The following is a 16,260-nucleotide window of genomic DNA, read 5'->3' on the forward strand; positions in this document are numbered from 1 at the left end:
GCTAAACGTTACGGCTCACGAGGATTCATGATTCAGCTCCTGCTGATCAAGCACGATCCCGTTGGCAGTGCGCGTGCACTTCGTAGCCCTTGGCTGGTCGAGGGAGTGGTGGTCGCTCCGAATAACGAATTAGGACATTTTTCTCGTATACTTTACGTTGCCAGTGCACTACCATTATAGAGTCTCACAATAGCCAATTATCTGCATCAACGAAGACGTTATTTGACAACGTGCAGGGTCCATTTCACACGAAATGGTCCATATTAAACACCCATGCTTCCACACGTCAGCTGAGTGTGCAAGCTTTCGTGTATATCTGCCTGTGTGCCACAGCTACCTTCTTTCCTCAACAACCTGTACTCCGTACATGTGAGAGATCTCACCACCTGCTTTAGCTTTGGTCAACGATGAAGCTTATAAGCCCGTGGAGGACGGTCTTCGGTGTCGTGCCTTCTGCAAATCAGTTACTTGGCGAAGAAGGGTGGAGCGCGCACCTTCAGAGATTCTTAAGTTCTTTAAAACAAGGAAAAGGAATTGGGTCGATGAAAACGCGATCCCTGGAGGCCCCCCACAAGGCCATTTTTGTAATCGTAGTTAATGGGCTTGGCACAGGAAGAAGAGAATGGTGAAGCAGGCTTCTCGTGCGGAAACCGCGTCGTCTTCCGCGCGAATTGTCATCCTGCATACAGTCATCGTGAGAGCCCCGCAAGCAAAGTTCCCGAGCGAAGTTCCATGACGTCGTGTCCATTTCCATTTAAAACAACCGTGGTCCTTGTTCTGTTCACTGTGGCTGCGGAGTCCGTGGTCATGAGGTGAATGAAGTCATTTTTCGTATGCTACGAGGATGTGCGAAGATGCTAACTTGACATATATGAGGAATCGTTGGCTTCTCGAACAAGGAATATGTGTTTATTCGTTCCTTATGCCTAGTTATTTTATTTATTCAATTTTAGCCCAAGCTTGGATCAAGGTCCCAAAATGTGGTTCTCACATCGTAGTCTCCCGCTGCTGCTGCTGACGACCCAGCGTGGCGCCTCCTGGGTGGGACGCCAGTACGCCCCCTATGGCCCCCCTAGAACGCCCCTTCTAACCTATTCGTTTATGTGCCACACCCACCTCAGGCATATGTCTAGTAAGTGTGTACAGCTTATGTATATTCTGTGTAGTACATCATTTCCGTTAGCTTGGACATGTACGTGACAGGCGAATTGTTTCCAGGGAAACACATAAAATGTTCGGAGTGCCGACGTGTTGAAAATGGAGGCATTCTTTGGTAATATTGCTATGACACACGTGGTAATAAGGGTAACCTCTCGGTGGGACATCCGTTAATCATAACTGTTGAATCTAGCGTGATAGGTTAGTTATGTGATGTCTAGGATTTTCTTCTGGAAGAAATTGCTGTGAAGATTGAGTAGAATTTGGCGTTGCAGGTCCAAGAGCGTAATGAGTGTCGAGCAAATTTGTTGCTGATCGATACTTCGAAGCCGTAGACAAAGAATCTGCCTGTGCATCGAAGCATTTACAAACCAAATTACGTAAAAACAGTAGAGCCTAATCCTAGGTAGTCATGCCCATTCCACAATTTTCTATATGTAGACCGAGATTATGGCAACTCTCAAATTTCACCAATTTTCGTTGTTGTGGTTTCTTGTGGTTTAGTTTTTTTTTTTTTTTTAAACGTTTTGCTTTGTCTGTGCTTATATTTTGTAGTCACATGTCCTAATCGTCATGCTTTACCGTGTTGCAAAGTGCCACGTAGCAAGTTCAGTATTTTCATTTTTATTACATAAATACATTTTAGTAGTCTATGGTCTTGTTTAGCGGCTGCTAATTTAAAAAGAAAAAGAACCTTGCGATTGGGTTGATTTTGTAGCTCATTATCTCTGTTCCACGCTCCCGGATACAACGGTATTGCCAGAACGCACGGCACTCAGAGATAATGCAAACAAAACTCTCTCCTCTTTATCTCGCAAGGGAAACCAAATACCTTCCATAAGGCCACAGGCAGTATTCGAGCTCTTGGGCTACTCGACTGTGCATCACCTCACGCCACTGTCCACCCTTCTATCTCTTTGCTGCCCTTATTTTTTTGTTATCTAGATGCCAGAGTGGTGGCATCAGCAGGGGCTTCAATGAAGCCTTTATCAGGGAGCTCCAAAGCAGCCGTCAATCTTTTTCGTCATGCCACGCAACAGTGCGGTTCGCTTTTCACCGCGAGTGTGAGTTCTAGTTTGGAGGAGGTTTTTTTTTTTTTTGAATATTACGCAACTAGAGCAATGCCAGAGAATCTAAGAGTGAAAGGAGCTGTTGTTTACTGGTCTCTGTTCTTGTGTGTTCTGCTCTGTAACAATGAAGGTACATTGACTTTTCCTTCATCCTATCAGTTGTAGCGGCACCGAGGAGAACGATGGTGCCTGTTCTTCCTCGCGCGTATGGTGGTCGTACACGCTCATTCATAGTCTTGCAACACACAGCTTCCGTGATTTTTATGGGACGTTGAGCTGCTCGGTGTGGTGACGTGTGGTGTAGGGTCCGATTTCCAACGAGTGGTTTGCACCAATTAACGCTTCACTTTGACTTGGCCTGTCTTTAAAGCCTTGAGGTTAGGGAAATGAGTGTGTTTAGCTTCATATGTGTAAACCTGTGTTAAGCTTTTAACCTTGGAGATAAGGTAAGACGAGGCATTTAGTTGTGGAGTTACAGTATCTCGGGTATGGTATGTTGATGTCCTTTGTTTGCCACAGAATGGTTTGTTTGACCTCTGTTTAGTGTGTTTCCGTGTTTGTGTGAATGTTTCAGGAGTGTATGTGAATCTTGCTGACAACTTTGGACTGTAGATATTCTCCACATAAAAATACTCTGCTCTGGTGTGTCTGTTTTATAGATAGTCTTTTAAACTTTTTTTATCACAAGGAGGTCATTGTCTCTTAGGTTAGTACAAGCGTGTGAGCAAGAGGTGTGAAATATTTTGTCTCAATGCATGATATGATATGTCTTTTGATTCCTGTTACTATTTACGGCTGATATATTTCCTGTCTTACTTTTGTGCATAGTTAGTGGTCTCTCTTTGTATACTAGTAACCTTCATGAACATCATCAACCTGTGTTTTTAGAGAAAGCTTAGTATGTCTTATGTTGTTTCTGTGTTTTGCATGTGAAATTTTAGTACCATTGTGTTACTTTATGCCCATGTAGTTGTAATTTTCTTTGTACTTAATAAAAAAAAAAAGGGGTTGTATATTTTTTGTATGTATCATTTTTGTGTACTGCTCATCAGTTCCCCTCTCAACTGAGGCTTCCGTAGTTTTCCTCTGCTCAACTTAGTCTCTGCACCGCTTCAGAATCTAGCTCTTTTTCTTTCAGACACAGCCAGTTCCCGGGCATCGCTGTCTTCGCGGCAGACTCACCAAAGTTCTTCCATATCTCCGCCCCAAGGACCCCGTTACTTTCGCAGCTTTCGGTGGTTAACCATCCCATTAGGGCTTGGATTTGCATACTTTGCATATCAGCACCTCCGCTCCGCTCACAATGGTGACAAGGCTTCGCAAGTCATCGCCTCTGACCTTCAGGTACAGCCCTATTAAGGCAATAAATGGCCTCCTCTTAAAGGGTTTGCAGCTACACCTCCTAGATAACAGAAGGCCTGCGTGAGTTGTGCGAGCTGCTTCGAGCTCTTCTCTTGTTCACGGTTTTGCTGACGTCATACCAACATCAACAGTTGTAATAAGAGGCCTCCCTGTGCGACCTAGGGCGCAGGCCTTCTGCTATCTAGGAGGTGTTGTTTACATGCACCCCATATCACAAGAAGTTGCCTTGCCTAAAAATCTCACCAAATATTGTTGAATAAGGTGTTCAAAATGATCTCCAACATGAGGAGTCTTATATCTCAATATTTCATAAATTTAAAGCCCTCGTGTTGTAGTTTTGTGCCTCGAATCTTGACACATCCTCCCTTCTCTGTAACTATAGGTGTCTTTCTATACCATGCTTCCGCTCCGTATGGCTTCGAGGTGGTGGGGTTGGGCCAACGACATTGAGCTGCCTCTGTGGGTCCGATCCCCCATCTTGCGTTTCTTCTCCTGGATGTTCTGCTGCAACATCAACGAGGCAGAAGTTGATGACCTCCGACAGTACCGAAACCTGGGGGAATTCTTCAGACGCACGCTCAAACCTGGACTCCGGCCCGTCCATGCAGGAGAGTGTGTGGTGGGTACCTGCATAATATCGATTACTTCTGCACAGTTCATTAACATTAAAGGAAGCGTAGAACTCTCATAATAACTAGAAACTAAGCCAGGGAAGGGGGGTCATCTCAACGTGTGAGCCGCCATGATCGATACAGTAGGCCTAGCGTGTTACGAACGGTGTCTCTTACACGAGTTTCGTGCTCCGTTTTTTCATGTCGCAGCACAAGGTTTAAACGGTACGATACTCGTTCCCTACGGAATCCCAAGCGCACGGGTGATAGCAGACAAAACAAACACACTGAGCCCAGCGGAGGCGACTTTCATTGGATTGGATACCATCGCACTGAACGCGCCCGGTCTTCGCACGTGGAAAGGCCGTTGCCGAATCCAGCCGAATCCACAATATCGATCACGGCGCCTCCCGGACTTGGACATTGGGAGAGGATGTTGCCTCCGTACAACTTATTTATTTATGTTACCTGTATATACCTGTATATGTTACCTGTATACAGTGCAGGTATACACTACACCTCCTTTGCTCTCCTCCATCACTCTCTCTCCCAGCTTTTCTTCTAGTTTTTCTCCTTACGATTTCTCTGCCGGGCAGTGGCTCATGTCGTAGAGCACAGCCCAAGCAGGTGGAAGCGGTGCGTGAGCTGAAAAAAAGGGATGGGGACTTCCCTATATCGCACAAGGATCTGTCGGCCGTCTGCGGCTGCTTTCTCTGTCTATTCTTGTGAACACGATTGCGTAGTTATAATACACTGCAGAGGGAAAATATTTTGCAAGGTGGTTCCTTATACACAGCCTGGCGAATGAGACAGGGTTATGGAATGGTTATGGAATAGACAAGAATGGAGCCACGTTAAACGTCACCTCGTTGCTCCTTTAAGCTGCTGTATCGGAGTCTGAATTGGAGAGTGACCAAATCAGTGATAACCAGAGGAGCATGCCATAGTGCAGAAAAGTGATAGCAAGGGCTGTTGTCTGTTGTTCAGTTCACAGAACCACTTCACAGAGACTGTGACATATGTTTATCAGGTAGTTGCTATGCTTGTACACTAGGGAATCATTGCTAGCATTTCGGAATTGTGCTAGTACTTCAATTCACTGCATTCCAGATGCAAGAAACGTGAATCTCCCATTAAATGTAGAGCCTTTTGGGGGGGGGAGGGGGAGGGGTCAAGGGGCCGTGGGGAGACCCCCCAAAAATTGGAGTTTTCGGTGGAGTATGGCTCTCATGGCATGTCTCAGTCAACGCGGGTGCAGTTCGCATGAAAAAAAAAAAGCGTTGAGCGTTCACCCAACGCACCCCCTATGAGCACCCTGATGTCACTCGCATTATTTGCTCACTCCAAGGCTGCACTCTGCCAGTCCACCAGTGGTGGAGATTACCTGCTTTTGACGTCACGTCTGGTTTCTCCGTCAATCTGGCAACGTTTTTTCCTGGGATTTTTTGTTAGCGCACCTCCGTTATTCTAACCGTTCCGTTGATGGTCCTCATCGGGAAACGATTGGCGTCCAGGAACGCATTACATGTGCTCGGAGAAGTCTTGAGGATGTCTTCATGGTCCTTTTAAACCCGCTAAAGCGTGTCCTTCCCCCCGATTTGCACCACCATCACGTCGGGCAAAGCCAAGGAAAACCAGGGAATGAAACTCACTAAAGCTTGAAGTGAGCTACTCAAAGTGAACAAGCGTGGGTGAATACTAAATATTTCATGCTTGGCGCTCCCTCTTGCATTGTCATGTAGTCTTCTTCCAACTTTCCTGCTCTAAATCAGCTCTTTACATATGATATCACTCTCAAAACTAAAAAAGCACAAGGGTCTCATTAAACATCAACAGCAATACTAGTTGTTGCAGGTGAAGCAAATGTTTTCTGCATTGCCTGCCAATTGCTCTGCCTCTGCAATTGTTTTCTTATTTTCTAACACTAAACTAGCAGGCAAAAATGGGAAAAGTCTAGCACTCGCAAGTGAATAAGACTAGATTGAAACATTTAAATAATTTAAACAAATGATTTAACATTTAAATTTTACTAGAAAGCAAGCTTTCGTACACAGTCCCTCTCTTCAATAAATATATATCCCCCCTCTCTTCCTTACTGTGTTCGCTTACCCGAGATCTCTCAACGGTTTTTGTCTTCGGTAGCACTCCTACTCTTATAGGAATTTGTACTTCCTCCTGACCACCTTCTTTGTCCCCTTTCACTGATGCACATTAGTGTAAATATCTCTACCACGTGTTCAATGCATCGCACCTGATGAAGGACGTACTCCGTCCAAAAGCTTGTATTTTTTGGTAAAATAAATTGTTTAAATGTTTTAATCTCTTTAAATACTTATCTTTTTCTAACACCAACAGTAAATGTGTGTCCCAAATGTAAATTACACCTCCATGTTGTTGCTGCATAATGGAAATTGTGTAGTAATTGCCCGTCTGACTTCCACAATTTATGGCAGGTGAGCCCAGCAGATGGCACTGTTCTTCACTTTGGACGCATAGAGAAGGGATTTGTGGAGCAAGTAAAGGGAATCACGTACTCCTTGCCACGTTTTTTGGGACCTCATCCTTGGGATCCTCACTGTCTTCACAGTGGAGTAGGTGCTCTCAAACAGAGACTAGGAAACAGTGGCAATTGTATTGACTTTGACAGCTGCTTCGCTCTTTAGGACGAGGAACAATACCATCAAAAACTTCTGGAGAACAAAGGTACCGAGCTGTATCACTGTGTAGTGTATTTAGCGCCAGGAGATTACCATCGTTTCCACTCTCCTGTGCAGTGGGAAGTGCAGCACCGCAGGCATTTTCCAGGTAAGGGTGCTTCATTTCATTGCCATTGGCATGCTCCCAAAGATTGGCCCAGGGGAGCTATTTGTAGACATCCTTACAGAGGTCTCAAAGTAGCTGTACAATATTACGAGAGAACATTTTTGTTCCTAAAAGCAATGTGTTGGCAGTGGCTGCCTTCTAGTGCAGCATTGGTGCCAATATATTCAAAATAATGAAGCCGTGAACATGCATTGGCAGGGAACTAGTTTACGGTCTGTACCACACTCTTATCAGCTACACTCTTAAAAATGAACTTCACTGCATAGCACGCTCCTAGCCAACCGTCATCTCGAATGATATCGTTATCTGCCTTGATTTGTTGAAAACGGGAGGCGTACACCTTTTTGTGACAATTATGAATAGCACAAGTGTCACAAAAAATGTGTACGCCTCTAGTTTTCAACAGATCAGTGCATATAACGATACCATTCAAGATGATGATCGGTTAGGCGCGCGCTATGCGGTGAAATCCCTTTATAAGTGTGTAGCATTGCATTGCTTCCATCAGTGTAAAACGTTGATGTTCTCACAATCTCTAGCACCTTGAAACATCATTCTGAACCTTTTGCATTCATACCCATTTCAGTTGGAGTTGTTCTGAAAATGCTGCTTTCGCTTCGCTTGCAGGTACCCTACTAAGCGTACGCCCAGGCGTAGTAAGTTGGATTGCAGGCCTTTTTAATATGAACGAGCGAGTCGTGTACATGGGCCATTGGGCTCATGGGTTCTTCAGCATGACAGCAGTGGGAGCTACCAATGTGGGGTCTATCAAGGTGTACTTCGACAAGGCAAGTTCCTCAGCTTATCCAAGTCTATCTGTTCACACAAGCTCTGACACAGCTGTGGGTGCTCTCAATTTTGAAATTCAAACACGCTTGAAAATAACATATTTCCAATATCTTTTATAAAACACATCAGTCCCGAATAATTCACACTTGCTTGTGTAACACAGAGCACCCACACAGGTAAGACTTCAATAAAGACTTCAAAATGCTAGCAACCCAACATTTGATACAAATGTTCCCTCCAACTCTGTTTATTTTAGCGTCATGTCATTTGATCAAGTAGTCACGATCATGTGTCTCTATCTGCGAACAGGACCTAGTGACAAATACCCGCAAGTATAAGAAGCACGCTTTCCAGGATAAGTGTTTCCAGTCTAATCACAACTCTGAAGGGGTTCACCTAGAAAAGGGGGATCCCTTCGGAGAATTCAACCTGGGTTCAACCATAGTCCTCATCTTTGAAGCACCTGCGGGCTTTAATCTGCAACTCCACAAAGGTCAGAAGATCAAATACGGCGATTTGGTTTGCGAACACGGATCTGCAAAAGGGTGAAGCCTCGGTCGATATCTCGATAATCTACTCTTGCTCCTGGTACGGGGGAAAAGTGAACTCTTGGAAATATTACAATGATGCCAATTACGAGATTGTTTTTAATGTAACGTGAAAATATATGATACAGGAAATTGTTTTTAAAAAAACAAACACGACACTTCTCGTCATGTGAATTCTCTGGAAAAATTTGCGTGACATGTGCCATCGTAGCATTGTTGTGACATCTAGAGTTGCGTGAAGCTTCATGGCAGGCAGCGTGGAGCCGTACATTGCTTCATATGACTATGCCTTGACATTGTTTAAAGAATGTTGCTGTACTGAAACCGTTTAATGCAAACTGCCCATTAATGCTTGTGTAAGAGTAGATAGTCTTTGGGTTGTCAGTAGGCACATTTGGACATGGTCCTTGCAGAGAAATGTGCGAAGGACCTGCAAAGTGTTTTACAAGGATGGCACACTTCGCATGCTCAGTTGCATAGCGTGCGTGGTTACATGAATGGCCATCTAATGCTAGAAATGTGCTGGCCAAAGTCTTAGGAAGCTTCCAGGTGTCCACTAGATAATGACGTAGACAATGATTTCAGTTGTCACTTTCGGAAGACAGGGTTCAGCCCTCAATCAAGTATATAGTCTTTCCAGTGGTCGGTACTCAGGTAATTAGAGGTTAGGTTAGTTTTATGACGCGCATTTGTGTGCTCAAATCGGCTCCTCGTCTATTAAAATTCACAGGATTCCGTAATGGAAACAGTGATGGCTTTGGTCCATTACGGGTTTCCACCCCTTCCACTTTTCCATGCAGTATACACATATTAAGCATTAAACTGAAGGGCCTATTATCCCGTCCAGGGTGTCCAAAGTATGTTTTGGGTTGTTTTTTTTAATAAGAAAATATCTGCCAGTGATAAATCAGTACCTAATACGGGGAGGTCTGTCACACCTCCTCATCTGATATGTGTAACCTTGTGCCAGTACATGTGATATTTATAATTGTTGTAATCTTACATGTTGCATTCGAGCGCAAAGCGGTCCTAGTGGGTGACGCTCTCTACGCTGCTACGCAGGGCTGACGAGAGAAATTACGGTCCCCTGGGATGAGCCCTGCCCGGGCCCCCCTCCTCACGTCTCGCTAACCTAATCTGAGTATTTCTGGCTATATTTACCTCCCGATATTTTCTCTGAAAAAAAAGGGGGGGGGGGTATAACCCGATATTTCCCCGAAAACTGCTTGACTAGGGGAATCCGAATAGTGCAGAACTTTGGAAACTGTGTATTAAATGCACGAATATGCACATACAAACTGTCAAAACAAAGACCCTGCTGCCTCTTAGATGCATAGACTAAATATTGATGCTCTGTGTCTACTGGTGTGTCGTGTATTATGCGGAGCACACCAAACATTTACGCCTGATCCAATCCGATTCAACCAGATTTCGAGTGAACCGGGTTCAGTTCAACCCTATTACACCCGAATTATTGAAGAAAAATACAACGAGACATTTCCCCCCTCCCTGTTTTGCTGGAAAATATAACCCGAAAAAGTCAGGCCCTATTTATATATGATTACGTGTATCTGCCGTTTCTCGGGACGTGTCCATCAGCTCACAGTAAACAGCACGTATTGGCTTAATCCCTGGTGCTAGCAACCAACGGGCCTTGAGTAGGGCAGGCCCCTGAAGATGCCTGGGGCTGCGTCCCCGGCTGACCCCCTCTCGCCGGCCCTGCTGCATCGCTTTGTTTTTGCGTATTGTCATGTCAGCTGAACATCTCTGCCTGTGCACTGTCTCTTTTTACATACATAGTCATTGTTACGTCTGTTTCTTAATGGTAGGAATAACGGTAAAAACATTCGAGGGAAGCCACTTGCATAACCGAGCAAATTGACCAGATTGCATTGGAATACCTTTATTGGCAGTATGTAGAATTATTTTCATGGATTACATAATGAAGGGCACGAGCAAATGTGGCTGTCGTCGCTGTTGAGCAAAATGAGAGTGCCTTTTTATTTATTAGAAAACTATGCCTTCATCATGTGGCGTGCAGGTCAGCCACTGTTGACTGGCACAGTTAATCTCCTAGGTCAGGGGCCTAAAACCTGAATCAAGTCACATGCCGTGTTGACCTTTGGCTACATCATAGAGGGTTATATCTACGTGATAGATTTCATCAAAGAAATCTGTAATAGCATTAAAATACCCGCAAACTCACAGGAGCGGTCTCTATGTTGCGGAGCTGGATGGTGCATATGTAATGTAACTGAAAGACCCCACTTTATGTACCAGAGATCTGCTAAATAAGTGAGCTGCCTCCACGATTGAGTTGTTGAAAAAAAATATATAGAAGGGTTGAAGAAAGATATGTAGTTCTTCACATACAACTATGTCTGTCTTATGGAGCACCTCTTTAGGCACTCCACGGCTTAAATTGCCAGTTCTTCACTAAACTTATTTGAGAAGGCAGCTTCCTTCTGTTCGGTAGTCAAAGGCCACTAGGCTGCAGAACGCCTGATTACGGGCCGCATTTTTGAGGTCCCTGTGCCCTAGGTGGTTGGTGTAGCGGTATGTTTGTGAGAGGGGTCTTGCATTTCTCTTGATGAGTGCGGAACTGAAATGGCACTCGTTATTTTCTTAGGGAACGGGAACTTTGTATAAGTGTGGCACATATGGTCACACTGGTAATAGTATCTCCAATGTGAGAAACCAACTCAGTATTCTACATGTATAATGTTTTATATGTGCATTTCTCGCCTTATTGAAGCTCTCTTTGTGCTGTGGACACAAATGCCGCAGGCAACTGTTGCGCATTTCTGTCATGAATGGCGTGGTTGATGTCGTAGCCTGGACGGAACGTGAGAGTTGTAGTGTTGAAAGTGAAGTAGTTTCCTCCGTCGTAACGAAGCATCATTTCCAGAATATTTGTACGAAACAGTCAGTCTTGACAGAGCGTGTAAAGGCATAAAACGGCGCTAAAGTGGAAAAATTTGTCCTTGCGGAAGAAAAGATGGCATTACGTCGTTGACATTGATACAGCAAGAATGGGATTCACCCGTGGTGTCATTTGTGATTCACGCGCGAATGGAACCAGAGGGATTGGAAGTCCCTCGCCAAAAGGGGGCGAGGGGCAAAACGTAGTAAAGTGAACACACGCAGAATGACTCTAACTACATGCTACGACAGCTTCACCTTACAGCATTCAAGGGAAGGGAATTCATTAGGAGAGAGAATACCAGGCACCCTGCCCAATCTCTGTGCATGAGGGGGGGTCCGCCCCTTGCCCCCAACTTCCGAACCCCCTGAACGAAACCGTAAATTACGCTTTCTATATTCTCTCCTTCTCACAAAAACGCGGCAGTGTGGAGCGGCCTGTCATTGGTTTCCTAGGACGATTTACCCAATCATCGCGGGAGGTCATTTGAGGAGATCAACGGTAGGCCGCTCCACATTACTGCGCTTGTCGAGAAGGAGAGAGCAGGAAAAGCGCAATTTACAGTTTCGGAAAGGGAGGGCAAGGGGGGGACCGCCCCACCTTGCGCTTAGACTGTGGGCTACCACCAGCTACCTTATTAACGGTGTCCTTTGCGCACAAATCACAAACGACGCGACGGATTAATCTCGTTCCTTTTGTATTGCTGTCAAGGTAACTGCGTCCTTCATTCTGATGAGATAAATTTTCCCCACTTTAGTGCCCCGTCGAAGTGCAGAAATATAAAACTTTGCCAAATGACGCTTTTGAGTGAAATTTCATTCACATTAGAACATGTCACCATCGCTCCTTATTTTACAGAACCAACACTTCCAAGTGAGCAATAAATAACTCAGGTACATGGCTGCAAAAAATAGGATAGTCGCAAAACCGAAGTAGGCAACCCACACAGCCCGAGCTTCCGATGTTATTTCTGATACGTGCGGCTGACTAGTCATGAAGCTCATGGTCGAAAACTGAAGGAAACCCCAGTATACACACTCGAGGATAGGTTGCCGCCAGATGGCTGCCGCAGTTGCAGCCCCAAATAATGCGTACACAGAGAAGAACAAGATCAGTGCGAGCAGCGAACAGAGAATTTGCCTGCGGTCGATAACCATGGTCGTCCCTCGTGCAGTGCCTACCGTGATGGTACGCAGGCACGATTCGGCAGGCAGAGTTTCTGAGGACGTCAACATCCTAGAACCAGAATCCGATGTGGAGTTCGCGGGTGTAGCGGTGTGTTCGGGGTTGATGTCGTCCGGTAGTGGTTGAATGGTGGAATTCCTCTTGAACTTTGTGTTTGGCCGCAAAGGGGAGCAACAGAAGTTTGAGCAGACGAGTAAAAACGTCTGTGCCACTGTCTTCCCGTGAAGTACCAGCCAGAAGGCGAGGAGAGGTATACCGAAGCAAGCATAGATGACCACTGCAACTTTGGTGGCGGTGCTCCTTGGAAAGTAGCTGCAGCTTCCTGCGAGGATGAGAAAAATGGGAAACCAACTTGCTAAACCATTTGTACGGTGTAGATAGAACTGCAGCAGAAACCTTCAGCAATGAGGGGAAGTGATACAGTGATGGCCCTCCCCACTCAAAATGGCAAGTTGCTCAGCGAAAGGAAGAGCATGCAAGGCCATGTGGGAGATCCTTGCCATAGAACTGTGGGCGGCTATAGTGGACTATACATAGTGGGGTTGGCAGCAGTTGCGCAAGATGTCCCAAAATGTTTGGCAACCTTCCAACTTCACCCTCTACAAAACGAGGGGGGGGGGGGCTTTGGTATTTCAGCTTTAGACACATGTCAGTAATGATACATTGAACTGTTAAGGCCTAACTGGAATAATGCCCCCCCCCCCCTTCCGTGCTTGTGTTTCTAGATAAACCACTGCACGTGGCTCTTTTGCGTGGAGCGAACGCTGTCCTCCCTGCGCTTCTGGTGCGCGCCGTTTTGGTTTCGGATCATTTGTACCAACATTCGGCGATGGATATTTCAACGCAGGTGATCGTATCAGGATTTTTAAAAAGTAGAATGGCTTTCAACGATGATGGTCTCCCATTCTGCTATCTCACTTTTGCCCGAAAGCCCCTCATTAAAAGGGTAATGAATTTTTAGGGTATCAGTCATCTGGTGTAAATCTGCTCCAGCTATTAGTCATCTAGTAGTTCCATACACACTCCGAAAGTATGTTTGCCTGGCCCCTGTAAAACACATAGAAAAACTATCTATGCTGCTCTTACATCTTTTTTTTTTAAATTCTGGAGCAACTAAAAAACGCCCTGTAGATACATGGTGGCCCACCAGCCATGATAGAAATTCATAGTAAATCACGTAGGCAACGGCGAGACATGCTATGCTGTCAAGGGATTTTTTTGCTTTGTTCACATATTGGTACAAGTTTTATTTATTTCATTTCAATTGATGGAAATTTAATTCCTATAATTGAACTCCGAAATTTCCAAGTGAACCTAGCGTTTTCTTTTGCGGAAATGGGTCCCTCGTGGCCATTTTACTCAGTATAGCACCTGTAACGCAACGATAATTGATTAAATTGAATTAGGGTTAGTATCCCAACCCTCTTCCCCTCGTATGGCTTGTGAATGTAACCTTCTTTCGTCGCACTTTGGCGCTCAAACTACAGCCCACAAAAAAGAGGCGTGGCCTGGGACTTATTTCCGCGGATTTTCATCAATATTGTCGTTGCGTTACAGGTGCTATACCGAGTTAAATGACCACGAGGAATCCATTTCCGCAAAGAAAACGTTCGGTTGACTTGAGAAATTTCGGAATTCAATTCAAGAAATTAAATTTCCATCAATTGAAATGAAATAAAAATGGTCCAATATATGGCAAAAAAAATCCCTTGACCGCATGTCTCTCCGTTGCCTATACATTATTTACTATGAATTTCTATCGGTTGGTGGACCACCCTGTATATAGAAACCCTGTACAACATTGTTTAGCATTTCGCACGTATGACACAAAAAAAAAAAAAAAACGATCAAAATCAAAAAGTTCGTGTGCCCCAGGAAAGAGCAGACTCTATAAGGAATGTGAAAAGAAAAGTGCCAGTCACTGTTGCAGAACGTTCCACTAGAGAAAGAAAAGGGAGGCGCTAACAGTGACAAGTCATCAACGTGTCCATCGATGTCGGTCGCTAGAGTTACAAAAGGAGTAAAAATGCCGACTTCGTATTATAAATCAACCTCACTCATAGACTTAGTCGCAAAATATAAATGACGTCACCCGGCGCTCAGACGTCTGCTCTCCGCTCTCCGCCCCACGTTGGAAGACTGCCAGCAACTGTGGTGAGGGCACGAAAACTGGCAGAGCCATGTTGCGGGGCGAGACGCGTGGGTAGATCAGCAGCCCCTCAACCAGCACAACACCTTGGCCCAATATTTGCTCGATATCGACAATACTGGACCAATATTGGACTAGTATTGCCAATATCCAACCAATATTGGGTCAAGATATTGTGCTGTAACGTCATATTTCTCAAGACGAAATTAATTTACTGATACTTCCGTGTCATATATAGAAGAACAATATTTTTTGGATGAGGGCAGTGTAAGGAATCATTCCTTACACTGCACTCTTCCAAAAAATATTGCGACATTGCAATGACGTACGGTGAAGTATCAGAAGGAAGCGAAGGAAGGAAGGGACGTGGCCAGCTCCTCAAAATGCAAGCCTAAGTGCAGTGTTGAGCTCACCTGTAGTGCTCAGTATGCTGACACTGAAATAGAAGGCGTCTTCGAAAGTCCACGTTGATTCTGTAGCCTGGTGAAGCCTGTTCTGCCTCAACACCTCGCCCTCGTAATCTTCCAGGTACCTGGTCACCGTTCGAACCCAATCCTCTTGCGTTGGCCTCACGATTCCCAGCTCGGCCACAAGTAACGTTGCTGTGTCATTGCGTCTCGCTCTTAGGTCCGACACGTAGCTCTGTTCTACGCCGAACACGAGGAAAGTAGCTGCTCCCAGAAGAACGTAGAATGCCAGGAGGAGACTTATCGTGATGCGAAGAAAGATTGACCGGACGTACACGTTTTCGGTAATCCATAGGGGCAGTCTGTTTTTCAAAGATTCCATGCGGGAAAAATCGTTTCGCACGCACAGGCTTTCATTTTAGTGGTAGGTTCTTCTGCAGAGAAACGCAGGTCCGAAGAGCACGAAATCATCGTACCGGTCTGGTGGGCTCACAGCGCGTAGCTCTAGGTGTGGTTTTACGTGAAATAGGTCGTAAACAGTTCACGTACTCCGCGTAAGTGGTGCACCGCGGGCGTGACACGCGTTCTGCGAGCACCATGAATCGATAGTTTAATGCCACACATTAGCTTTCGCTTTTTTTTCTTCCGCTGTTCCGAGCATTAACCCCGATTCGGTGCACTCAGGTCAACATATATAGTATATATATTGTGATAATTAGTTGATAATGCGTGACTTTACGTCGCGAGACAACTACAGCAGAAGTTGCTGGCGCCCTCGGCCGGGGTCGAACCCGCAACGGAGGGGGTTCAACCCCCCCCCCCCCCCCAAAAAAAAAAATAGAAAAGTTCATTTCGTAGTGCATTTTTGGAGAGGGAAAAGGAGTGTGACATCCTTTCCCGCATGTGTGGAGCCCCTACCGAAATATTTTTTTTTTATTTAAGAAGGAAGTCACTGAAAAGGTTAGCCAGCCGTAGGACTCGAACACACATCTTCTGGATTGCGTGTTTTGTTGTCCTTTCTTCTGTGTTCCAGCTTGAGAACCTCAATTTCCATATTTTTCTAGCTTCGCTGCTGTCGTGGTCTGGCGGTGTCTGCCACTGGTGCAGTGATGTTTTTTATTTTATTTTATGTTATTTCATTTATTTTTTTCTAAAGTGAGAAGTGAGGACATCGCAACGTTGAGGCTCGCGCCTTGTGATTTCTACTCGTTGAAGCGATGACAGCGACTGCTACG

At 45.2% G+C, this 16,260-nt stretch overlaps 2 protein-coding genes across 3 annotated transcripts; one reads left to right on the top strand and one right to left on the bottom strand.

Annotated features, from left to right (window-relative positions):
* The first annotated feature begins 78 nt into the window (after positions 1-78).
* LOC135371218 (phosphatidylserine decarboxylase proenzyme, mitochondrial-like) lies at positions 79-12,082 on the top strand. 2 transcript variants are annotated; one of them, XM_064605289.1, is made up of 8 exons: positions 79-812; positions 954-1,132; positions 3,367-3,572; positions 3,973-4,209; positions 6,655-6,792; positions 6,865-6,904; positions 6,976-7,006; positions 7,652-7,807. In XM_064605289.1, the coding sequence occupies exons 1-8, from the start codon at positions 598-600 to the stop codon at positions 7,704-7,706; spliced, it is 1,101 nt and encodes a 366-aa protein (XP_064461359.1). In that variant the 5' UTR covers positions 79-597; the 3' UTR covers positions 7,707-7,807. The 2 variants fall into 2 exon arrangements, with proteins under 2 accessions (XP_064461359.1, XP_064461358.1); XM_064605288.1 differs by adding an exon at positions 8,123-12,082 and having other exon boundaries at positions 91-812; positions 6,865-7,006; positions 7,652-7,812.
* LOC135371219 (TWiK family of potassium channels protein 7-like) lies at positions 12,040-15,441 on the bottom strand. The gene is made up of 2 exons (XM_064605290.1): positions 15,032-15,441; positions 12,040-12,791 (listed from the first exon to the last, which is right to left on the bottom strand). Exons 1-2 carry the CDS (start codon positions 15,405-15,407, stop codon positions 12,109-12,111), a joined length of 1,059 nt encoding a protein of 352 aa, XP_064461360.1. The 5' UTR covers positions 15,408-15,441; the 3' UTR covers positions 12,040-12,108.
* Between the last annotated feature and the right edge of the window lie 819 nt (positions 15,442-16,260).

This window comes from Ornithodoros turicata, chromosome 10 (assembly GCF_037126465.1).
Source record: "Ornithodoros turicata isolate Travis chromosome 10, ASM3712646v1, whole genome shotgun sequence".
Taxonomy (NCBI): domain Eukaryota; kingdom Metazoa; phylum Arthropoda; class Arachnida; order Ixodida; family Argasidae; genus Ornithodoros; species Ornithodoros turicata.